Genomic DNA, 18,087 nt, shown 5'->3' on the forward strand with positions numbered 1-18,087 from the left:
TTGATTTGCATTTCTTTTATGACCAGAGATGTTGAGCATTTCTTCATGTGTCTATAGGCCATTTTTGTTTCTTCTTCAGAGAAGACTCTCTTTAAGTCTTTGGCCCATTTTTTTAATGGGATGGTTGTTACTTTTAGTTTTGGAGTGATTCAATTTTTTGAGCTGTTGATATATTTTAGATATGAGGCCTTTGTCCGTTGTTTGGTTGGTGAAGATCTTCTCCCACTCTGTAGGCTTCCTATTTAATTTACTATTTATGTCCTGGTTTTGCTCCATACATAGGCTGGCTTGGACTGACATCTTCCTATTTGTACTTCGTCACATAGCTGGGAGACAGGTGCACCATTAAACCCAGTAATTAATTGGAATGGAATCTCCTGAATTTTTGCCTGTGCTAGCCTCGAACTGACAATGTCTGATTACAGCTTCTAAATAGCTTAGGATTACAAGTTTGAAAAAGGGTTTATTTTTTGAAAATTCAATAGGCTTCCTAAAGTTTAGTCATTTGTACATTTTCTAGTATGGTTTGGGAAAGATTTTTTCAAAAATGGTTATATAACAGGTCTGACAGGAGAAATGAAATGAACATGAAATTTTTATTTTTCCTGGATCCACTACCAGCTGTGCCCCATCAAACTTATATTTCTTTTTTCAGTAGTACATTTCCTTTATGATATCTAAGCCTTTCACTAATTTTTCAATCATGATCAATTATTAAAATTGTTACTCAGTCTATTCAAATTTGTCATCATTTCTTTTTTTTGCCAGTCCTAGGCCTTGAACTCAGGGCTTGGGCACTGTCCTTGGGCTTTCTCAAGGCTAGCACTCTACCACCTGACCCACAGCACCATTTCTGGCTTTTTTTCTGTATATGTGGTACCGAGGAATCGAACCTGGGTCTTCATGCATGCAAGGCAAGCACTTTACCACTAGGCTAAGCTCCCAGCCCATTTGTCATCATTTCTATTAATATTACCCAACGAAAAAGAATAAGAGGAATAAAGGAGAAGATAATTTGTTCTGATTCTTTCTCTCCATTCCTTGATTTAGGTTATTAATAAAAGTATAGACAATATTTGCTTTGCCAAATGATTCAAAGTTATATGATTCAAAGATGTTCCCTTTAACTCATTACTCATTCTCCTTAAATTTCTCCATGTATCTAGAGGTCTAAGACTGGCTTTCAAGGGGGTCTATTTGTTATTTCCTTAGAAGGTATTAGAATACCTTATATTTCCCTGTCCAAATCCATTGAGGAAAATATGACTGAGGCACAGTGATGCATCCATTCTGTACCATTTGGGGCCATTATAAAGGAAGTCTTCCCATGAAGCTTCCTTCATATCCTCTTTTGGGTCAATTAATGTAATTGCAAATATAAATTAAATTAGCTTTCACTTTGTTCAATAATTTCTATTCATTTGTCTTTAAAAGGGCCTATGTACATATTTTATGAAAACTAAGCCATTGCAATAAAGTAACATTATTGCTAAAGCAGGTGATCTCTAGAACTAAATGATGTCTTAGGCTCATTCTTAGGTCAATAGCAATATCTATGAACCAGAAAGCCTTATTTGAATTTTGTCAAGATAGGCAATGAAACATCTGCCATTGTTAGTTATTTATGACCAATTCATACCAGAATTGAACATATATATTAAAACTAAATATTTCAAGCTAAATATTAAGATGATTTCATATTTTGATGGTATAAGAAAGAATAGGTTATATAATGGTAATTTATAAAATTATCTTTTAAAAAATAAGTTGGAACAGTACAGAGTCCTCTTGAGATTTTTCTTTAGTCAGCATTTTCCAGAAACCTTGGAGATTCTATCAAGCTGAAATGAAAAGGTTTTATTCAATATGTCCTTAGTTCACTATTTGGGGAGTTTTATCTGAAATGGACAAACAATTCCATTTTGTTTCAGTTGTACATGCATACAAAGATTGCCAAATTAAATTTCCCATTTTGAATTTTAAAATGAAAGAGTTCTTCAAACAGGTAATTTAATTATCCTTGAGCTCAGTTGTCTTATCAGTTCTTAAAACTAACTAGAATGAGTATAAAATCAGGAAATGATGGGAAAAAAAGAAGTATGCTTGGGGAATTTATGTTAATAGCACTTCTGAGAAAAACTAAGGCATGTGAGGTGGTTCACTGCTCTGATCCTAGCTACTTTGGCAATAAAGATCAGGTTGACGGTAGTTTGAGGCTACCAAGAATAAAAAGTTCATGGAGTGTCTTCTCAACCAAGAAACAAACTGGTAAAATGGAAAGTGTCCATCATGCCAACTATATGGTTAAATACAGGCTATGTTCTTCTATGCCATCATAGGCATGAATGTGAGACTTCATTTGAAACTAAAATGAAGAAAGAAAGAGGATTAGGGCTCAGGAGGTGGTGCTCTCACCAGACAAGCCCAAGTTTTGTGTTCAAATCCCATTACCATTACCACTAAAACAAAGAACAACAAAACCACAGTTGGGTACAGAGCATTGAATTCAGAGGATTACTGAAAGCTCCAGCCCTGAAGACCAAGCAGACACCAAGTCATGTACAGCAAAGTTTACTGTCAGCAACCTGACAAGGCTGTACCTTTTGGGTTGGACACAATGCCTGTCATTGTGCAAAGTGAGTAGCTTTATAGGGCCAAGGGATAGGGATGGAAATTTCCACTGAGGGCAGGGAATAAGCTGCAGTTACAGCTGGGGCCAGAGCAAGTAGCCAGGGCAGGGTTTACTGATTGCAATAGATGTGATTAGGCCTGAGTCCAAAGAATTCTGCTGCTACAGCTGGATGCTATGGGTCACAGAGGTCAGGGTTAAGAATTGTGGTCGTCTGGCCACCTGATTTGGGGAAAGGGCTATGGACCTAAGATGGAAGTTGTAAAGTAAAAACAGAGGAGAATGTAACTAATAATTACAGTTACAAACCTGACCAAAGAAAAAAAGTTCACCAAACTCCATCTCAATCAACAAAAAGTTGGTGCAATGGCATGCATGTTTAATCCTAGGTTCATGGCTACTGTAAAATATGAGGATCAAGGTTTCAGACTCTGTTTTGAAAAGTAACAAAATGCAAGAAACTAACATTCAGAGCCCAGAATGACAACCATCTAAATATAGTGGATGTGGTGGCTCTGCCTTGTAAACCTAGAGGTGGAGACTGGTACAATTACAGGTTCATGCTAGCCCAGGGTGAATGTTCAAAAGGTCACTTTCTCAGCCAATGAAACAGCTATACCTATTTGAGAAGGATCATGGTCCAGGCTGGCTCAGGCATAAATGAGAGGCAAGACTGCAATGATGAGGAACTTTTTGTTTTGCCAAGGTCCATGTGCATATTTGTGTCATTTTCAGCTACACAAAATCAGCAACACAAGAAGACAGTGGAAAGAAGCCAATGAAAACATGTGTCTGTCCAGTAATGAACCAAATGATGTCGAGGCTTTATACGGCACAAAGCCTTCATTACCCTACTGGAAAAAATTAAAGCACAAAAGTACTGTCAATGTGGCTCCAAGGGTAGAACATCTGCCCAGCAAATCCAAGGTCCCAAGCTGAAACCCTAATATCAAAGAGAAAAAGAACTTTTGTTTTGTTTAGCAATTTGATTTGTTTTCTTATGAAAACAGAATCAGAAAAATTGGGAAAAAAAAAATCCTAGACTGCAGGCAGAAAAGCTTACTGGCTCTACCTTCATTTATTTATTTCTATGATCAGCTTTCCTAGCTAATTTTAGTCTTTCAACGCAATAAGAAAAAAGTTTTAAAGAATCATTTTAATGCTTAGTATTTATATTTTAAATGGTATCTTTCTCAAGTTCATACGTAAAACCATCATAGCTTAAAAATCAGCTATAGGTGCTTGGTGCCTCTAATGCCAGCTACTCAGGAAGCTAAGATGCTGGGACTCACAGATTAAAGCCACTCTGTGGGTGGGAGTGGGTCAGAAATCTTTGAGACTTCACTGTAAATAATGTGCAGAAAAGCAGGACTGGAGGCAAGGCCAGGTGAAAGTGGTAAGTGTGCTTGGTGTACAACCAAACTCACAGAGACTAAGGCTCCGAGTTAAGTCCCAGATAGTAGCAAGAGCATAAATCATATTTTACAGAGGCAATCTAGCTTAAAAACATACATAAGAAGTAATTTCTAGCCAGGATTGCAAGAACTATAAACCAAATGCAGTATGTCAGGACCGACCTAAGAAATTAAGTAAACGGATAGTAAGAAGTATTTCTATGCAGTTTAGTACTACTCCTTTTGTTGCTTTCACTAAATGTTTGAGTTTAAAAAAAGAGTAGTTCGCTTAAGAAAACTGAAGGCATCACTGTGGGATTAAGATTCAGAGGACTAATTCAGTTAATTCAACCGGAACAACATAAACAGACCAAAGAATTTTGGCTTATGCAGTTTCTAAAGTAAAACAAAGATTACTTGCACGACCACTGTAACTTTAATGCACTTAGAGGATTGCAGCCTCTGTCCAGGGACCACAGATAGCTGATTGCCATTTTCTCTTTTCTATTGATTCTTCTGGGGCTCAAATACAACCAATATGAACTCTATTGTCACCCAAGACCTTCCTGTGATGAAAGAAAAGATTGGAGTGTTGTCTCTTGAGTGTGAGACCATGTAATTGCTGCCTATATAAAAAAACTTCCCAGGTATACGGTCGATTGTTCTACGGTTGATGAGCCCAGGGGGGATAGGCAATTCGACAAACAATGCTCAGAAATGTACAGGAAAACATTTAACTTTCTGAATTTACTAACAGACGGGCTGTAACTTCAATACCCTGTTTTGTTTCCTGTTTCCCCCTTCCGTACGCAGTAAGGATTTCCACACGCGGCTTATCTACCTTTTTTTTTTAAATTTTTCTTTTAATGAAAGAGAACCACAAACGTGAAAGTCAACGACGAACAAGAAAAGCGGCTTGATTTCCTTCTCTCCTGGCGACTTTTTGTCTCTAGGAATGGTGAGCAGTGACAGGAGGCACTTCTTTCCTTCTGTGAAACTCCTCCCGATCGACACCATTTCTGAACCCGGGCAATGGGCCGGGCGGAGGGGGAGGGCGGGGTGGTGGCGGTGGTATGCGCTGCTCAGGAGTGCAGGGCCCGCCATCTGTCCAGGGGACCCCGGTCCGGGACGTACTTGACCCCGCAGCCATCCGGGATGAGGCGCTTCTGGGCCACCTTGGCCTCGAACTCCTGGGCGTTGAACTTGGTGAAGCCCCACTTCTTGGAGATGTGGATCTTCTGGCGTCCGGGGAACTTGAACTTGGCCCGGCGCAGGGCCTCGATGACGTGCTCCTTGTTCTGCAGCTTGGTGCGGATGGACATGATGACCTGGCCGATGTGGACCCGGGCCACCGTGCCCTGAGGCTTCCCAAAGGCCCCGCGCATACCGGTCTGCAGGCGGTCGGCGCCTGCGCACGACAGCATCTTGTTGATGCGGATCACGTGGAAGGGGTGCAGGCGCACCCGGATGTGGAAGCCATCTTTGCCGCAGCTCTTCACCATGTACTTGTTGGCGCAGATGCGGGCGGCCTCCAGGGCTTCGGACGACAGCTGCTCGTACTCATCCGACACCATGTGGCCGCACAGTGGGAACTCGTCCACTTTGGCCTTCTTCCGACCCAGGTCGAAGATGCGGATCTTGGCATCGGGGACGCCGCGGCAGAAGCGAGACTTAGGGTAGGGCTTGTTCTTGCAGTAACGGTAACAGCGAGCGGGACGACGGCCCATGGCGCCGCCTCCTCCGGGGAAAGCCAGCCGCCTTCCTGCGCGTGCGCACTAGCGCCAGACGACAGTTACCCACAGTCCCTTGTGGTACCATAGAGACGAGAGGACGATGGACAGACACTCCCGGCACACGGCGCCTGCGCCCTGGACGTCTCTGCACGGCGGAACTATGGGCTGCCACAAACCTCAATCAGAGAAACCCACCGGCTTCCCGCCTTGCACTTTAGGAAACGTGGCCCTCGTACTGGACGTACTTCATGCAGCTAATGCACTTTCCGTCACAGCCTTTGTTAAATGCCAGTTCTGTTTTTCTAGTGGTTGATTGGAGAGAAGCGCTTCTCAGACTTTCCTGTCTGGGCTGGCTTCGACCTCGGATCCTCGGCTCGCAACCTCCTGGGTAGCTGGGATTACAGGCCTGAGCCACGCACACCATCTGGCTTGCGGTTGAATTTTTTTTTTTAACTTTGCACTTGCTTCCATGTTCAAATATTAAAGCTTTTCATTCCATAACACGCTGTCCCTATCAGGGTCAGCTGACATAATCCTTTTCTTCAATACAAGGGGTTACAAATCCTGGTTTACCCAGATTATTCAGCTGCAGGCCTACACTACTCCTCAGGCCTAGAAAACAATAGGAGGCTTGGCTCCTTTGTCTTGCTTATGTTGTGAGCCTCTCCTGGTTACTGGACTGAACTAGGTGGGGAGGAATAAAGGTGAGGACCAGGAGTTGGATCCTCTGTCTCTACTCCCATGCTTAGCTCTGCAAGTAGTGGAGGAGACACTGTGGGAAATACAGAAGCCAATTCACTTTACTCAAATGGTCAAGAAAAGATGCTGTAAAGCACCGTAGGTTTGAGTATTCCCTTCCCTCTCCACCAGTCTCTCCAGCAGCATGCATTGTGATAAAACTTTCCCCAGAGGGTTAGAATTGTCTTCTTTGAAGTGGGATGCACTAGAACTCAGGAGATGATACATAGAAGAAAATGTAGATTTCCCTCATGTGTTAAGGGTTTCACTATGATAAAAATTCAGATGAAAGATCAGGAAATGGAGACCACTACAATGAAAACAGGAATGGCTTAAAGAATGGTAAACTATGCCAAAGAGATGAGAAATGACTATGAATCAGGGAAGACAATTACATAAAATGATTTCTATGAAAACAAGGATTTTACTTGGGTGTTGATATTTATAGCTATCTTCAGCAACTGTCATGTGGATGAGCATACATGGGACAACTAGAAGTGACAAACTTGGCTAAGGCTAAAGCTGTATACCTAGAGCAACAAATTTGGGGGTGGGAGGGCAGCAGTAATTTTCTAGGAGTCCTTAGGAGGCAGGCGTGTTTAGGTGTAGACATTCAGCACTGACTGTGAAGACATCTTTTCTCTGTTATTCTCCTTTTCCACAATCTATGTTATTCTCCTTTTCCACAATCTATTTTGACAAGACATGTACTAATGGGTTGATATCTATTAAATATGAGTCTAAGACATTCTGTAAATCTGTAGACTTTCAGTCAGACAGTTATAGGAAATGCAGCAAAAGTTGGCAAAGAAAAATTGTGTGTATCAGTTTCATACTGGACTTTTTTTGGATTTATCTTTGGAATTTATGTTCTGAAGTTGGTCTCACCAAAAAAAAAAAAAAGATAAGAAAAGAAAGAAAAATACAAGTCTGGAAACTCTGGATGCCCTCTCCTGCTGCAGAGGCTTCTACACTGTTGATCACTCAGTCATTTTATTATGTTCCTTCATTTGGTGTTTGACAATATACTATGATTTAGAGATCATGTTCCTACTCGGGCTCTCAATGAAGTGTGAAAGCCCTGCTGATGACTAACAGTCATTTTCATCTGCATTTCTTAGTAACTTCATACTGGGAACTGTAATCTCAATATTTTTGAGAGCCTAGGTGAGCAATTTGACTGTATTTTCCTCGAGTTGGATAGTGAATTTAAAAGAGCCATGGTTAGGAGTAGCCTTTCTTTAAAGTCAGTCAATTGTTCCTATTGTCATGACAAATAGGTGGTCATGCTGCTTGTCTCTCCTGCACCTGATTCACAAAATTTTATGTGTTTGACAAATGTGCATTTTCTGAACAGAAATATAGCCAAATAGGCTTAACTCTTTAGACCTCAGGACTTGGTGCATCACACTCCCCTCTCTCTCTCTCTCTCTCTCTCTCTCTCTCTCTCTCTCTCTCTCTCTCTCTCTCTCTCTCTCTCTCTCTCTCTCTCTTTCTCTCTCTCTCCTCTCCTATTTTCTTTATCACCACAGTCCTCACCACACTTTGGAAAGTGTGTGTGGGGGGGTTGAACTCATAGCCCAGTCACTGTTTCCAAACTGATTTTTTCATATTTTTTATTGTAATTAATAGAAGGGTTACTTATATTTGCCAAGTACATTGATACCCTTTCCCATGTCTTGGTCCCCATTCTCCCCCACTCCCACCCCTCTTCATGTTTTCCCCCCTTACCTATCCAATTTCAAATAACCAAATACAAATATATCCAATATACCTGATAACAAAGTAAGATACCGTAACAATATGAGATAATCAAGGGATAGCAAAAGAGATGAGAGATAACATACTACATTAATGACAACAATCACTCATTATATGGCTTTTGTTTCTATATCCTAGAGGTCCTTTCATTTAGCATCATACTGTATGGCCTTATGTATCTAGGTTTTGCTCTATTGCAAATCTCTGCTAGGAGAGACCAAGGTTTCTACTGATTATGACAAATGAGGGAAACCATTGAGCCTATCTTCCTTTGAGTCTGGCTTACTTCACTTAATATGATTTTTTTCTAAGTCTTTCCATTTCCTAACAAATTGGGCAATGTCATTCTTTCTGACAGCAGCATAGAATTCCACTGTGTACAAATACCACATCTTGTTGATCCACTCATCAACTGAGGGACATCTGGGTTGGTTCCATATCTTTGCTATGTAAATAGTGCTGCAATGAATATTGTTGTGCTAGTGGATTTAGTCTGACCTTGTTTCTTGATAATTGGGTAAATGCCTAGTAGTGGAATTGCTGGGTCATAGGGGAGCTCTATGTTTACTCTTTTGAAGCACTGCCACACTGCTTTCCATAGTGGTTGAACGAGTTTGCACTCCCATCAGCAGTGTAGTAGTGATCCCTCCTGGCCACATCCCCTCAACCATCTGTTGTTGGATCACCTCAAGGAACTTGGGAGTGGAGTCTATAAGATTCTTTAAATACAGGATCATGTCATCTGCAAAGAGGGAAAGTTTTACTTCCTCTTTCCCTATTTGGATCCCCTTTATTCTAGCTTCTTGCCTTATTGCACTGGCTAGGAATTCTAATACTATGTTAAAGAGGAGTGGAGAGAGTGGGCATCCTTGTCTTGTTCCTGATTTTAGAGGGAATGGCTTTAGCTTTTCGCCTTTAAGTATAATACTAGCTGTGGGTTTGTCATACACAGCCTTTATTATATTGAGGAATGTTCCATAGATTCCTAGTTTCTCCAGAGCTTTTACATAAAGGGGTGTTGGATCTTGTCAAATGCCTTTTCTGCATCTATTGAGACAATCATGTGATTTTTGTCCTTGCTCCTGTTGATGTGTTGATTTATATTAATTGATTTGCGTATGTTGAACCAGCTTTGCCTTCCTGTGATGAATCCTGTTTGATTATAGTGTATAATTTTTTTGATGAGTTGCTGAAGACGGTTGACCAGTATTTTGTTGAGAAGTTTTGCATAGAAATAGGTCTATAGTTCTCTTTCTTTGATGAATCTCTATCTGGTTTGGGGATGAGGGTTATACTGGCTTCATAGAATGAGTTTGGTAAAGAGCCTTCATTTTCAATTTCGTTGAAGAGCTTGAGGAGTATTGGTGTGAGCTCTGCTTTGAAGACCTTATAGAATTCAGCTGTGAATCCATCTGGTTCTGGGCTTTTCTTAGGTGGAAGTTCTCTTATTGCCATTTCTATTTCAGAGCTTGAAATAGGCCTGTTGAGTTGGCTTAGTTCTTCTTGGTTCAGTGTGGGTATGTTAATATTGGCTAGGAATTCATCCATTTCTTCTAGATTCTCAAATTTGTTGGCATAAAGGTTTGAGAAGTATTCCCTCATGATATTCTGGATCTTGGTAATTTCTGTTGTGATATTACCATTTTTGTCTGTGATTTTGTTTATTTCGGTATGCCCTCTTCTTTTTTTGGTAAGATATGCTAAGGGTCTATCAATTTTGTTAATTTTTTCAAAGAACCAACTCCTTGTTTTGTTGATTCTTTCTATAGTTTTTTTAGACTCCAATTCATTTAATTCTGCTTTGATTTTAATAATTTCCTTCCTTCTACTGGGATTAGGGTTGGTTTGTTGCTCTTTTTCCAGGAGCTTAAGGTGACACATTAAAATGCTGGTTTGTGATTTTTCCAATTTGTTATTGTAGGCACTCAGAGCTATAAATTTTCCTCTGAGTACTGCCTTTGCCGTGTCCCAAAGGAGCTGGTATTTTGTGTGCTCCTTTTTGTTAAATTTCATAAAGTGTTGTATTTCTGTTCTGATCTCTTCAATGACCCATTGGTGATTCAACAATGTGTTGTTCAATCTCCATGAGTTACAGGGTTTTTGTTGGTGGAGATGGATGTTCAGTTCCAATTTGATGCCTTTGTGATCTGAGAGAGTGCAGGGAATAATTTCAGTGTTTCTGAATCTGCCCAGGTTTGTTTTATGCCCTAAAATGTGGTCTATTTTAGAAAATGTTCCATGTGCTGCTGAAAAAAATGTATATTGTGTTGTTGCTGGGTGGAATAATCTGCAGATGTCTGTTAGATCTAGTTGGTCTATACAGTTGTTCAATTCTAAGGTTTCTCTGTTGAGTTTTTGCCTGGTTGATCTGTCCATAGGTGAGAGTGGTGTGTTAAAGTCACCAACAATCACTGTGTTTCAATCTATGTTCCAAACTGTTTTACAGCACACTGGAGGCACATCTCGACTTCTGGCTTTTGGTGATGAGTCTCATGGATTTTCTTGCTCTGGCTGGCTAACTTAGAACCATGATGCCTAGATCTCAGATATATGAGAACATATATCTTTGTACCACTTTAATTATCCAGAATAAATTCCTCAAAATTCAGTGACATTAGATATTTTTTTGCATAAAATTAGATTTTCTGCATCAGAATGTTACAGTCTGCTGGTGGATCCTTGAGTTCAAGGAAGCCCCCAGGCAGCTTTCATGTACTGCTGGCACAGGATGGGGGTGGGAACTGGTAGAGAGCTTTTCGCTGTTTTCCATCCTTATGTGTAGAAAGTATGAGCTTTTTTTTTTTCCAGTGCCTGTGACACTCTGCTTGTTTATATACTTGTTCTCAGTCTTTTGGGGAGATGTGCACATTAAGAACCCAAATCTAGCCAGGGGCAGGCTAGATCTCAAGGAGGCTGAGATCTGGGGATCATGGTTCAAAGCCAGCCCAGGCACAAAAGGACCTGAGACTCTTATCTACTGTTAACCTCTAGAAAAGGAGAAGGGGGGCTTGGCTCAAGGGTAGGATGGTAGAGCTGAAACAATTCCCTACTGTTTGGCCTCCACTTTTTTTCCTCAACTCAATGAAGCAAAACAGTGAGAGTACCATAGCAGCTCAATCTCAGGTGTGGCCTAGCACCCAAGGAGCGGCCTAGCAGCCAGGTGACAAGGGCAATCCAATGGAGGGGTGAATCCCAAGGCCAGCGTGGCATAGCAGCAGAGTAAAAACAGAGGCAGGTGTAGTCTCATGCCAGGAGTAGCCTGGTACCTGACAATCTGGAAAACCCTAACCCAACCTTTCCAGTCCCCACTGCAGACTTGACCAAACCAGCTTGGGGTCAAGCTCATGCACAAGCATTTGCTGACCCGGGGACCCAGTGTGGGCTAGCATGCCCAGTGTGACCTAGTCCAGGCCAAGTGAGGGCTGCCACTTACCAGCAAACAGGCCAGGCTGCAGGCATAGGCCTGAGAATCTCTGAACCCAAATGCCTAAATCATAATGAAAGATTACAAGATTCATAAGCAAACAACACAACAAACCAACTTCAATAGCCAACAACAATCTAGGATAGGACTCCAGTAAGAAAGAAGAAGAGATGGAAGACAAAAGAACCATTAAAGAAATGATGACAGAACTGGTCAATCAAATAAAATGGAAGATGTGAAAACAACCACAAGAACAGAAAAAATGCCAAAGAAAATCCAAGACTCCCATAAAGATGTAGAAAGAAATATAGACACAATAATCACCTCACCTCATTGAAAGATGAAATGGACACTATGAGAATTAATCCTGGAACCATAAATGGTTTCTACAGTACATCGTGGTGCTAAAAAAGCCCAGGACTAAAGCCTATGATATGCTTATCTACAGAGGAAAACTAAGCACCGTGTCACATGCCTGTGATCTCAACAAGGAAGGGAAACCTAAAGGAAGCAGAACACATTTTAGGTATGCATTTGGACAGCATAAAACTGGGCTGGAGACAAGTGATAGAGTGCAGCCTACCAAGAATAAGGTCTGCTGTTTAAACCCCTGTACCTCTAAATAAGCCTATTATAGGCACTTAAGTTGCTACCAATGTGTAGTTCGAGAGAAGTTTACACAATGTTTACACAAGTTGAGAAGTTTACACAATGTATGAGACATTTACACAAATGTACCAAACAAGCAGTTAGATAAATACTGAGGTTATTTCATCATTTTTATAGAAACAATTCTGTATCAAAATAATGCATTTTGTATAATTAATACATAACCCCTTTATCCTTTGGCAGAGCTTCTTCTTTATGAAATTGAGAAAATAATGAGATAGAATGGTTAATTATGAAATTGAACTTCAGTGGTGTCAGATGAAACAGGATCTACAACAAAATGCCCAAAGTATTGAAAAAAAAATCACTCCACACCCACCAAAGAGAAGATCAGGAATTGGCAGACCCAGATAAGGAATCAAATCTGCACATAATTGGGATCAATGAGGGAGAAGAATTTAATAGTAAAATAAGCAAAAACCTATTCAGTAAAATAGCTGAGACCTTCCCCCACTCTTAAGCGAGAAAAATCTGACATGATTAACAGAAGCATATAGAACCACAAGTAGGCTAGATCCAAGAAGAAACACTTCCAGACATAGCATAGTAAAATTATCAGATATAAATAGCAAGGAGTTGATTTAAAATACCATAAAATTGAAGAAATTATATTACAATGGAAAGAAAATCAGAATCACTGCAGACCTCTCTACACAAACCCTCAAGGAGAGACTGGAATGATATAATCCAAGCACTGAAAATCAATAACTGTCAATCCAAACTGATCTATCCAATGAAGCTACCATTTTATATGAGATTCTGAAACCCAAACCTTCCATAAGAAACTAATTTTAATATTTGTATATATTTTCCTAGACAGAAACCATTCATCCATTGTTAGCATCCTCTCTCAAGTTATGTGAATACTTCATTTTTATGAACATTCATGTCAAGTCAGCCAGAAATTTGTCTTTTTCTAATGAGTTCAAACAATTTGTCATTAAATTCTCCATTAATTGCTTGATACAATAATCCCAAATCTATTAAGAACCTTAATTAAAATGTTTGTTTAGTTAACAATTGAAAGCCATTGATTTGATCTGAAACTTATTTGAGCAAGTACGTGGCTTTTTATTATGAAATGTTTTCTTCTCATGTTGTTCATCTTCATTGTGTTTGTCTTAGAGTCCATTAATATGCTTCACATTTGCTCTATTATTTCATAAACTTGTAATTGCTAGCAAATAACATGTCTATATTTTTATTTGGTTCACTAAATGTTTGAAGATGTCTTTACACATTACAGCTTAGAAAGGTTAATTTCATCTTTTTCACTTGTTTAAATAAACATCTTTGGCCATGATTCTCTGGTTCACTGTACTTGTGAGTAGTAGGAGAAGCCATAGGGTGCAATAGTCAAACACAAGACCAACTAGCAGTAACATATCCATATAGTTAACCACATAAACATAACCTTTTAAACAGAAGTGAAATGAATTAGATGCAGTGAATTCTGCAATTCTTTAATTTATACTGACCCCATAATTACCGTGGCCTCTCCAAATTCTACCTTTCTTCAGAGAAACTATGCAGAGAGTCTTTTCAGAACTCTACAACCTAATGCAATAAATGTGGTCTTCCCTTACAGTAAAAGTGATCACACAGTTTTGATATCCAAAACCAGTGAGGCAAAAATAAGTAGATTCTCAACATATTTAATAATTAGATGACTCACATATGTATATACTCACGCACTCACTCACTGTTCTCTATGTAGTTCCTGGAACCTTAATGTATGGATGTTTATAAGACCTAGAAGACCTGATAGGAAGAAAAATGGAAGTAAGCCTTTTTTCTACCAAACAGCAAAATATATGTCTTTACTAGATCTTTGCCATAGTTTCTAAAACACACTTATCTACATGACTACCATTTTGTTGGAAGATATTAAAGATCTGAAGCTAATGCTAATCGTTTTCTACATTAGCCAATAATGACTTGATGGAGTATCATAAATTAGTTCTACTTGTTACTTGAAATGTGTCTTCATGAACCTGAATTTTCATCTAATCACTGAGCCTTTCCTTTCAAGTAACCACACTATATTATTATGTGCACATGACTTCCCATATAGGCATTTGTTCTTACATTTATAAATTAGCATATTCATCCAATTTCTCTTTCTTGGAAAATTATTGGGATTTTTTTAGCTGGGGGTCATGAGGCTGGAACTCAGTCTGGGCACTGTCCCCACAGCTCTTCAGCTCAATGCTACCACCGAACCCTGGGTTTGGGCACTGTCTCTGAGCTCTTCAGCTGGAGGCTACTGCCATACCCTTGAACCACTTTCCATTATCTCCATTAATTGGAGATAAGAGTCTCAGGTCTGTTTGTGCCTTGGCTGGCTTTAAACCTTGATCCTCAGATCTCAACTTCCTGAGTAGCTAGGATTACAGGTGTGAGCCACCACACCCGGCTTGGGATTTTTGCTTTGCCATCATATAATTTTTATAGTTATGATTTTTGTTTTATTAACAATTTATAGTATTTTTGATGGTCCAGGGGCTTGAACTCAGCCTGAGCACTGTTCCTGAGCTTCTTTTGCCCAAGGCAAGCATTTGAGCCACAGTGCCACTTCCAGCCTTTTCTGTTTGTGTGATGCTGCAGAATTGAACCCAGGGCTTTGTGCCTGCTATGCAAGCACTATATGCTAAGCCACATTCGCAACCCATTTATAGTATTTTGAATTATCAGTATTTATGGCAATATCCTAATTAAATGTAGAAGGAGTGATTGTTTCATTTGAGGTTAGCAAGGCTTTACGTGTCATTTATGATCATGTCCTTCAGATCAGAGAAAAGAAAGATATTAGAGAACCAAGGCTGTTTTTTTATCTAGAATCAGGAAAATGAAAAATATGTCAGGAGATTTTAAATCAAAGGAGGAGAAAATTCATTTGTGACCTTGTTAGTGGCTGAGGAAACTCAGTTGGGCACTTAGAAAATAGATGAGCATAGAGCTTTGCAGCAGTCAAGTGCAAAGGGGAAAAACCATCAGAGTCAAGATGCTGTCTCAGCAGGAAGGTGCTCAGGTCAATGAGAAGAAAGCAGTTGACATAAGACATAGAATGCAGTTAAAGAGACCTTAATCCAGACTGGAGAATCAACTAGATAAATGCAGCAGAAATGCTAAGCACTGAGGAACTTAAGTTGAAAAGTGAAGGGTAAAGATAGTCAAAAATAGTTTCTGAGTCAGACTAGGGATTACTCTTACTAGAGAGTGCTTAGTGACTGGGAGGAGGCATAGGAGTACCTTTGGTGGCCAGAAATGCTTTACTCATTGTTCTAGGGATTCACATGGATGTGGATAGCTGGTATATTCTTTATGCAAATATTATACTTTAATTTGTATTATAAATGTGAAATCCTTCCCATCTCAGGACTCCATCCTTTGCTAGTAGTTGTCATTTAGTGACATGCTAGTATGAAGAACACCTCATCATTGTGTACTGGGATGGTGTAGGTACCTGAAATACATCTGAGTTTAAAGGTTCTTCAGTTATACCAAGGTAAGATATCCTCTGACATGGGGGTCCCTCTTCTCAAAGTATAATTGGCTAGTTGGACATATCTACAACCCTAGATGGACCTAAAATGGATCCTAGTTTTACTTCCATATTAATTTTGGATGTGATTAAAACAAACCAACAAACAAACAAGCAAAAAAAAATGATGGCCACACTGAGAGATGACAGTGAGTCCCAGCCACTTGGTTCTTTGTCCAGTATCCCACCTTTTGTTAGAACTGTGTCTCACAGCCCTTGTCTGTTACGTACTGTAAGACTTTTAATGACCCTGTCTTCCAAATGCTGTTCCATTAGGACTCCATTATTTTCTTTTAAATTCTTTTGTCACTGTATGAATAGCATGGTGGTGAATTTCATGCAGCTATTTGCTAAGATATTTTCTTGGCCGAACAATCTAGGTATCTATGTTTGCATAGTAGATTAAGATTTGAATTGATAACCTAAAAAAGAGCAGATTCTCTTAATATGGGTAGCCCTTATCCAGTTAGAAGGTATGAATAGAACATAAGCACAGATCCTGCCAAGGGAAAAAAGGGGTAACTTCTACCTGGCTACTTGAGATGGGACATCAGTCTATTACTAGAACTCAAAGATTTGCTATTACTAGAACTCTAGAACTAGAAGATCTGCTGCTTTTGAATCTCTAGACTACTGGCTTTCAGATATAAATTTACTCTTTCTTTTCTCCTGGATCTCTAGCTTAGCAACTGCAATTGTTGATTATGTTTATTTGTCAAAACCTGTATTATATATGGATGGCCTACAGCTTCAGTTACTATACTTAATCCAGAGGAACATGTTTCTGAGAGCTTCAAATATTGAAACACAATTCTGGCTAGATTGTCATAACCAATGGCAGTTATTTGATTTTCTATTTAAAACACTTATCTTGGGCTGATGGTGTGGCTCTGTGATACAACACCTGTTTAGCAAGTACAAGGCCCTGAATTCAAATCTGGTACCATAAAAAATACTATGTCATTTTTAACATGACTCAATATAACACCTATAATTTAATTTTCATTAAATTTTACTTATTTTGAAAAGGAGCATGGAGGAAAAATATTTAATAAGGGAAAACTCTTCCATATGTGACAGTTGTGTCATATTAGTATCTTTTATTTCAATGCAGCTGAGTCATGAACAGAATCTTAAGGGAAATATTCTCTAATGAATATGCTGGTGAAGGAGCAAGAGCACAAAACTTCTGGCATACAGCAATGAGAATAAGGTCATCCTTGTTAAAAGAAGGTAGAATGGCAGATGGAGTAACAGACAAAGGCTTCCTTTGTAGTTAGACAAGATGTTGGTCAGTCAAAGAATGTGCAGGTTATTTAGATCTCACTGTTAAGAAAGGAGGCTTTTTCTAAGAAGTAATAGTCATCCATTTCTGATAAAGTCAAGTACTTCCACCTTAATGTGGACAGCATTAATTTTGTCATTTGTCAGTTTTAGAATGAGAAAGGCTTTAAAGAGACATTCAGAAGAAAGAGAAGTCAATTTAAAATTTCAGCCTACCCTAGAAAGGCTTCTAGAGATGAAACCTAGAGAACTAAAGAGAAAGATAGAAAAATATCCATTGGAGCAAGTTACATAACTGAAATGCCTGAATTTTGAACTTACCTCTTCAATTGAGAATGTTAACTAGCAGAGATGGGTAAAATATACAAGGACTAATATATTACTTGTTCAGATTCTAAAAACTTTACAGATTAAGTAAAGAAAGCCAGATCTCTGATTATAATGTCTAATTTTGCCCTAATTAGGCAGAAAAGAGCCATAAATAACATCCAAGTGGCCTATCCAAATCTACTTCATTTTAAGTTCATCAACTATTATACCAATTTAAAAAATATATGACTTCTTATATGAATGTGCAGTGATTTCTACAATAAAACGCCTTCATGTCATAGAATATCGAAATGATGCAACTCAAAGTAATAAATTTATTACTTGGGTGAATAGGATGATTACTTTTAAAAATCAACTAAACATTATAATATTTGTTGTTTATTTCAGAGGCTTTGGAAATGCCAAAAAATATTTAAAATATCTCCTGTCTTCAAAGCTCAGGAGGATGTTAGATTTTTGAAGAGTTTTTTTCAGTGGAGAATTTATTGTTTGCAGTGTTGTTTATAAATACCCCAGTGAAACAATTTGACATTTTCTTATTATCTTTATGAATGCTTTTGTATCACTTATGAATAAAACTT

The 18,087-nt window shown here is 39.0% G+C and overlaps 1 protein-coding gene across 1 annotated transcript; it reads right to left on the bottom strand.

Annotated features, from left to right (window-relative positions):
• Positions 1-5,010: 5,010 nt before the first annotated feature.
• On the bottom strand, positions 5,011-5,814 carry Rpl10l (ribosomal protein L10 like). Its single transcript, XM_090345448.1, has one exon. The coding sequence runs from the start codon at positions 5,748-5,750 to the stop codon at positions 5,106-5,108; it is 645 nt and encodes a 214-aa protein (XP_090201574.1). The 5' UTR covers positions 5,751-5,814; the 3' UTR covers positions 5,011-5,105.
• Positions 5,815-18,087: the final 12,273 nt, after the last annotated feature.

This window comes from Megascapheus bottae, chromosome 14 (assembly GCF_031878675.1).
Source record: "Megascapheus bottae isolate mThoBot1 chromosome 14, mThoBot2.hap1, whole genome shotgun sequence".
Taxonomy (NCBI): domain Eukaryota; kingdom Metazoa; phylum Chordata; class Mammalia; order Rodentia; family Geomyidae; genus Megascapheus; species Megascapheus bottae.

Coding starts and splice junctions, on each gene's coding strand:
- Rpl10l (XM_090345448.1), bottom strand. CDS start 5,750: ATGGGCCGTCGTCCCGCTCGCTGTTACCGTTACTGCAAGAACAAGCCC.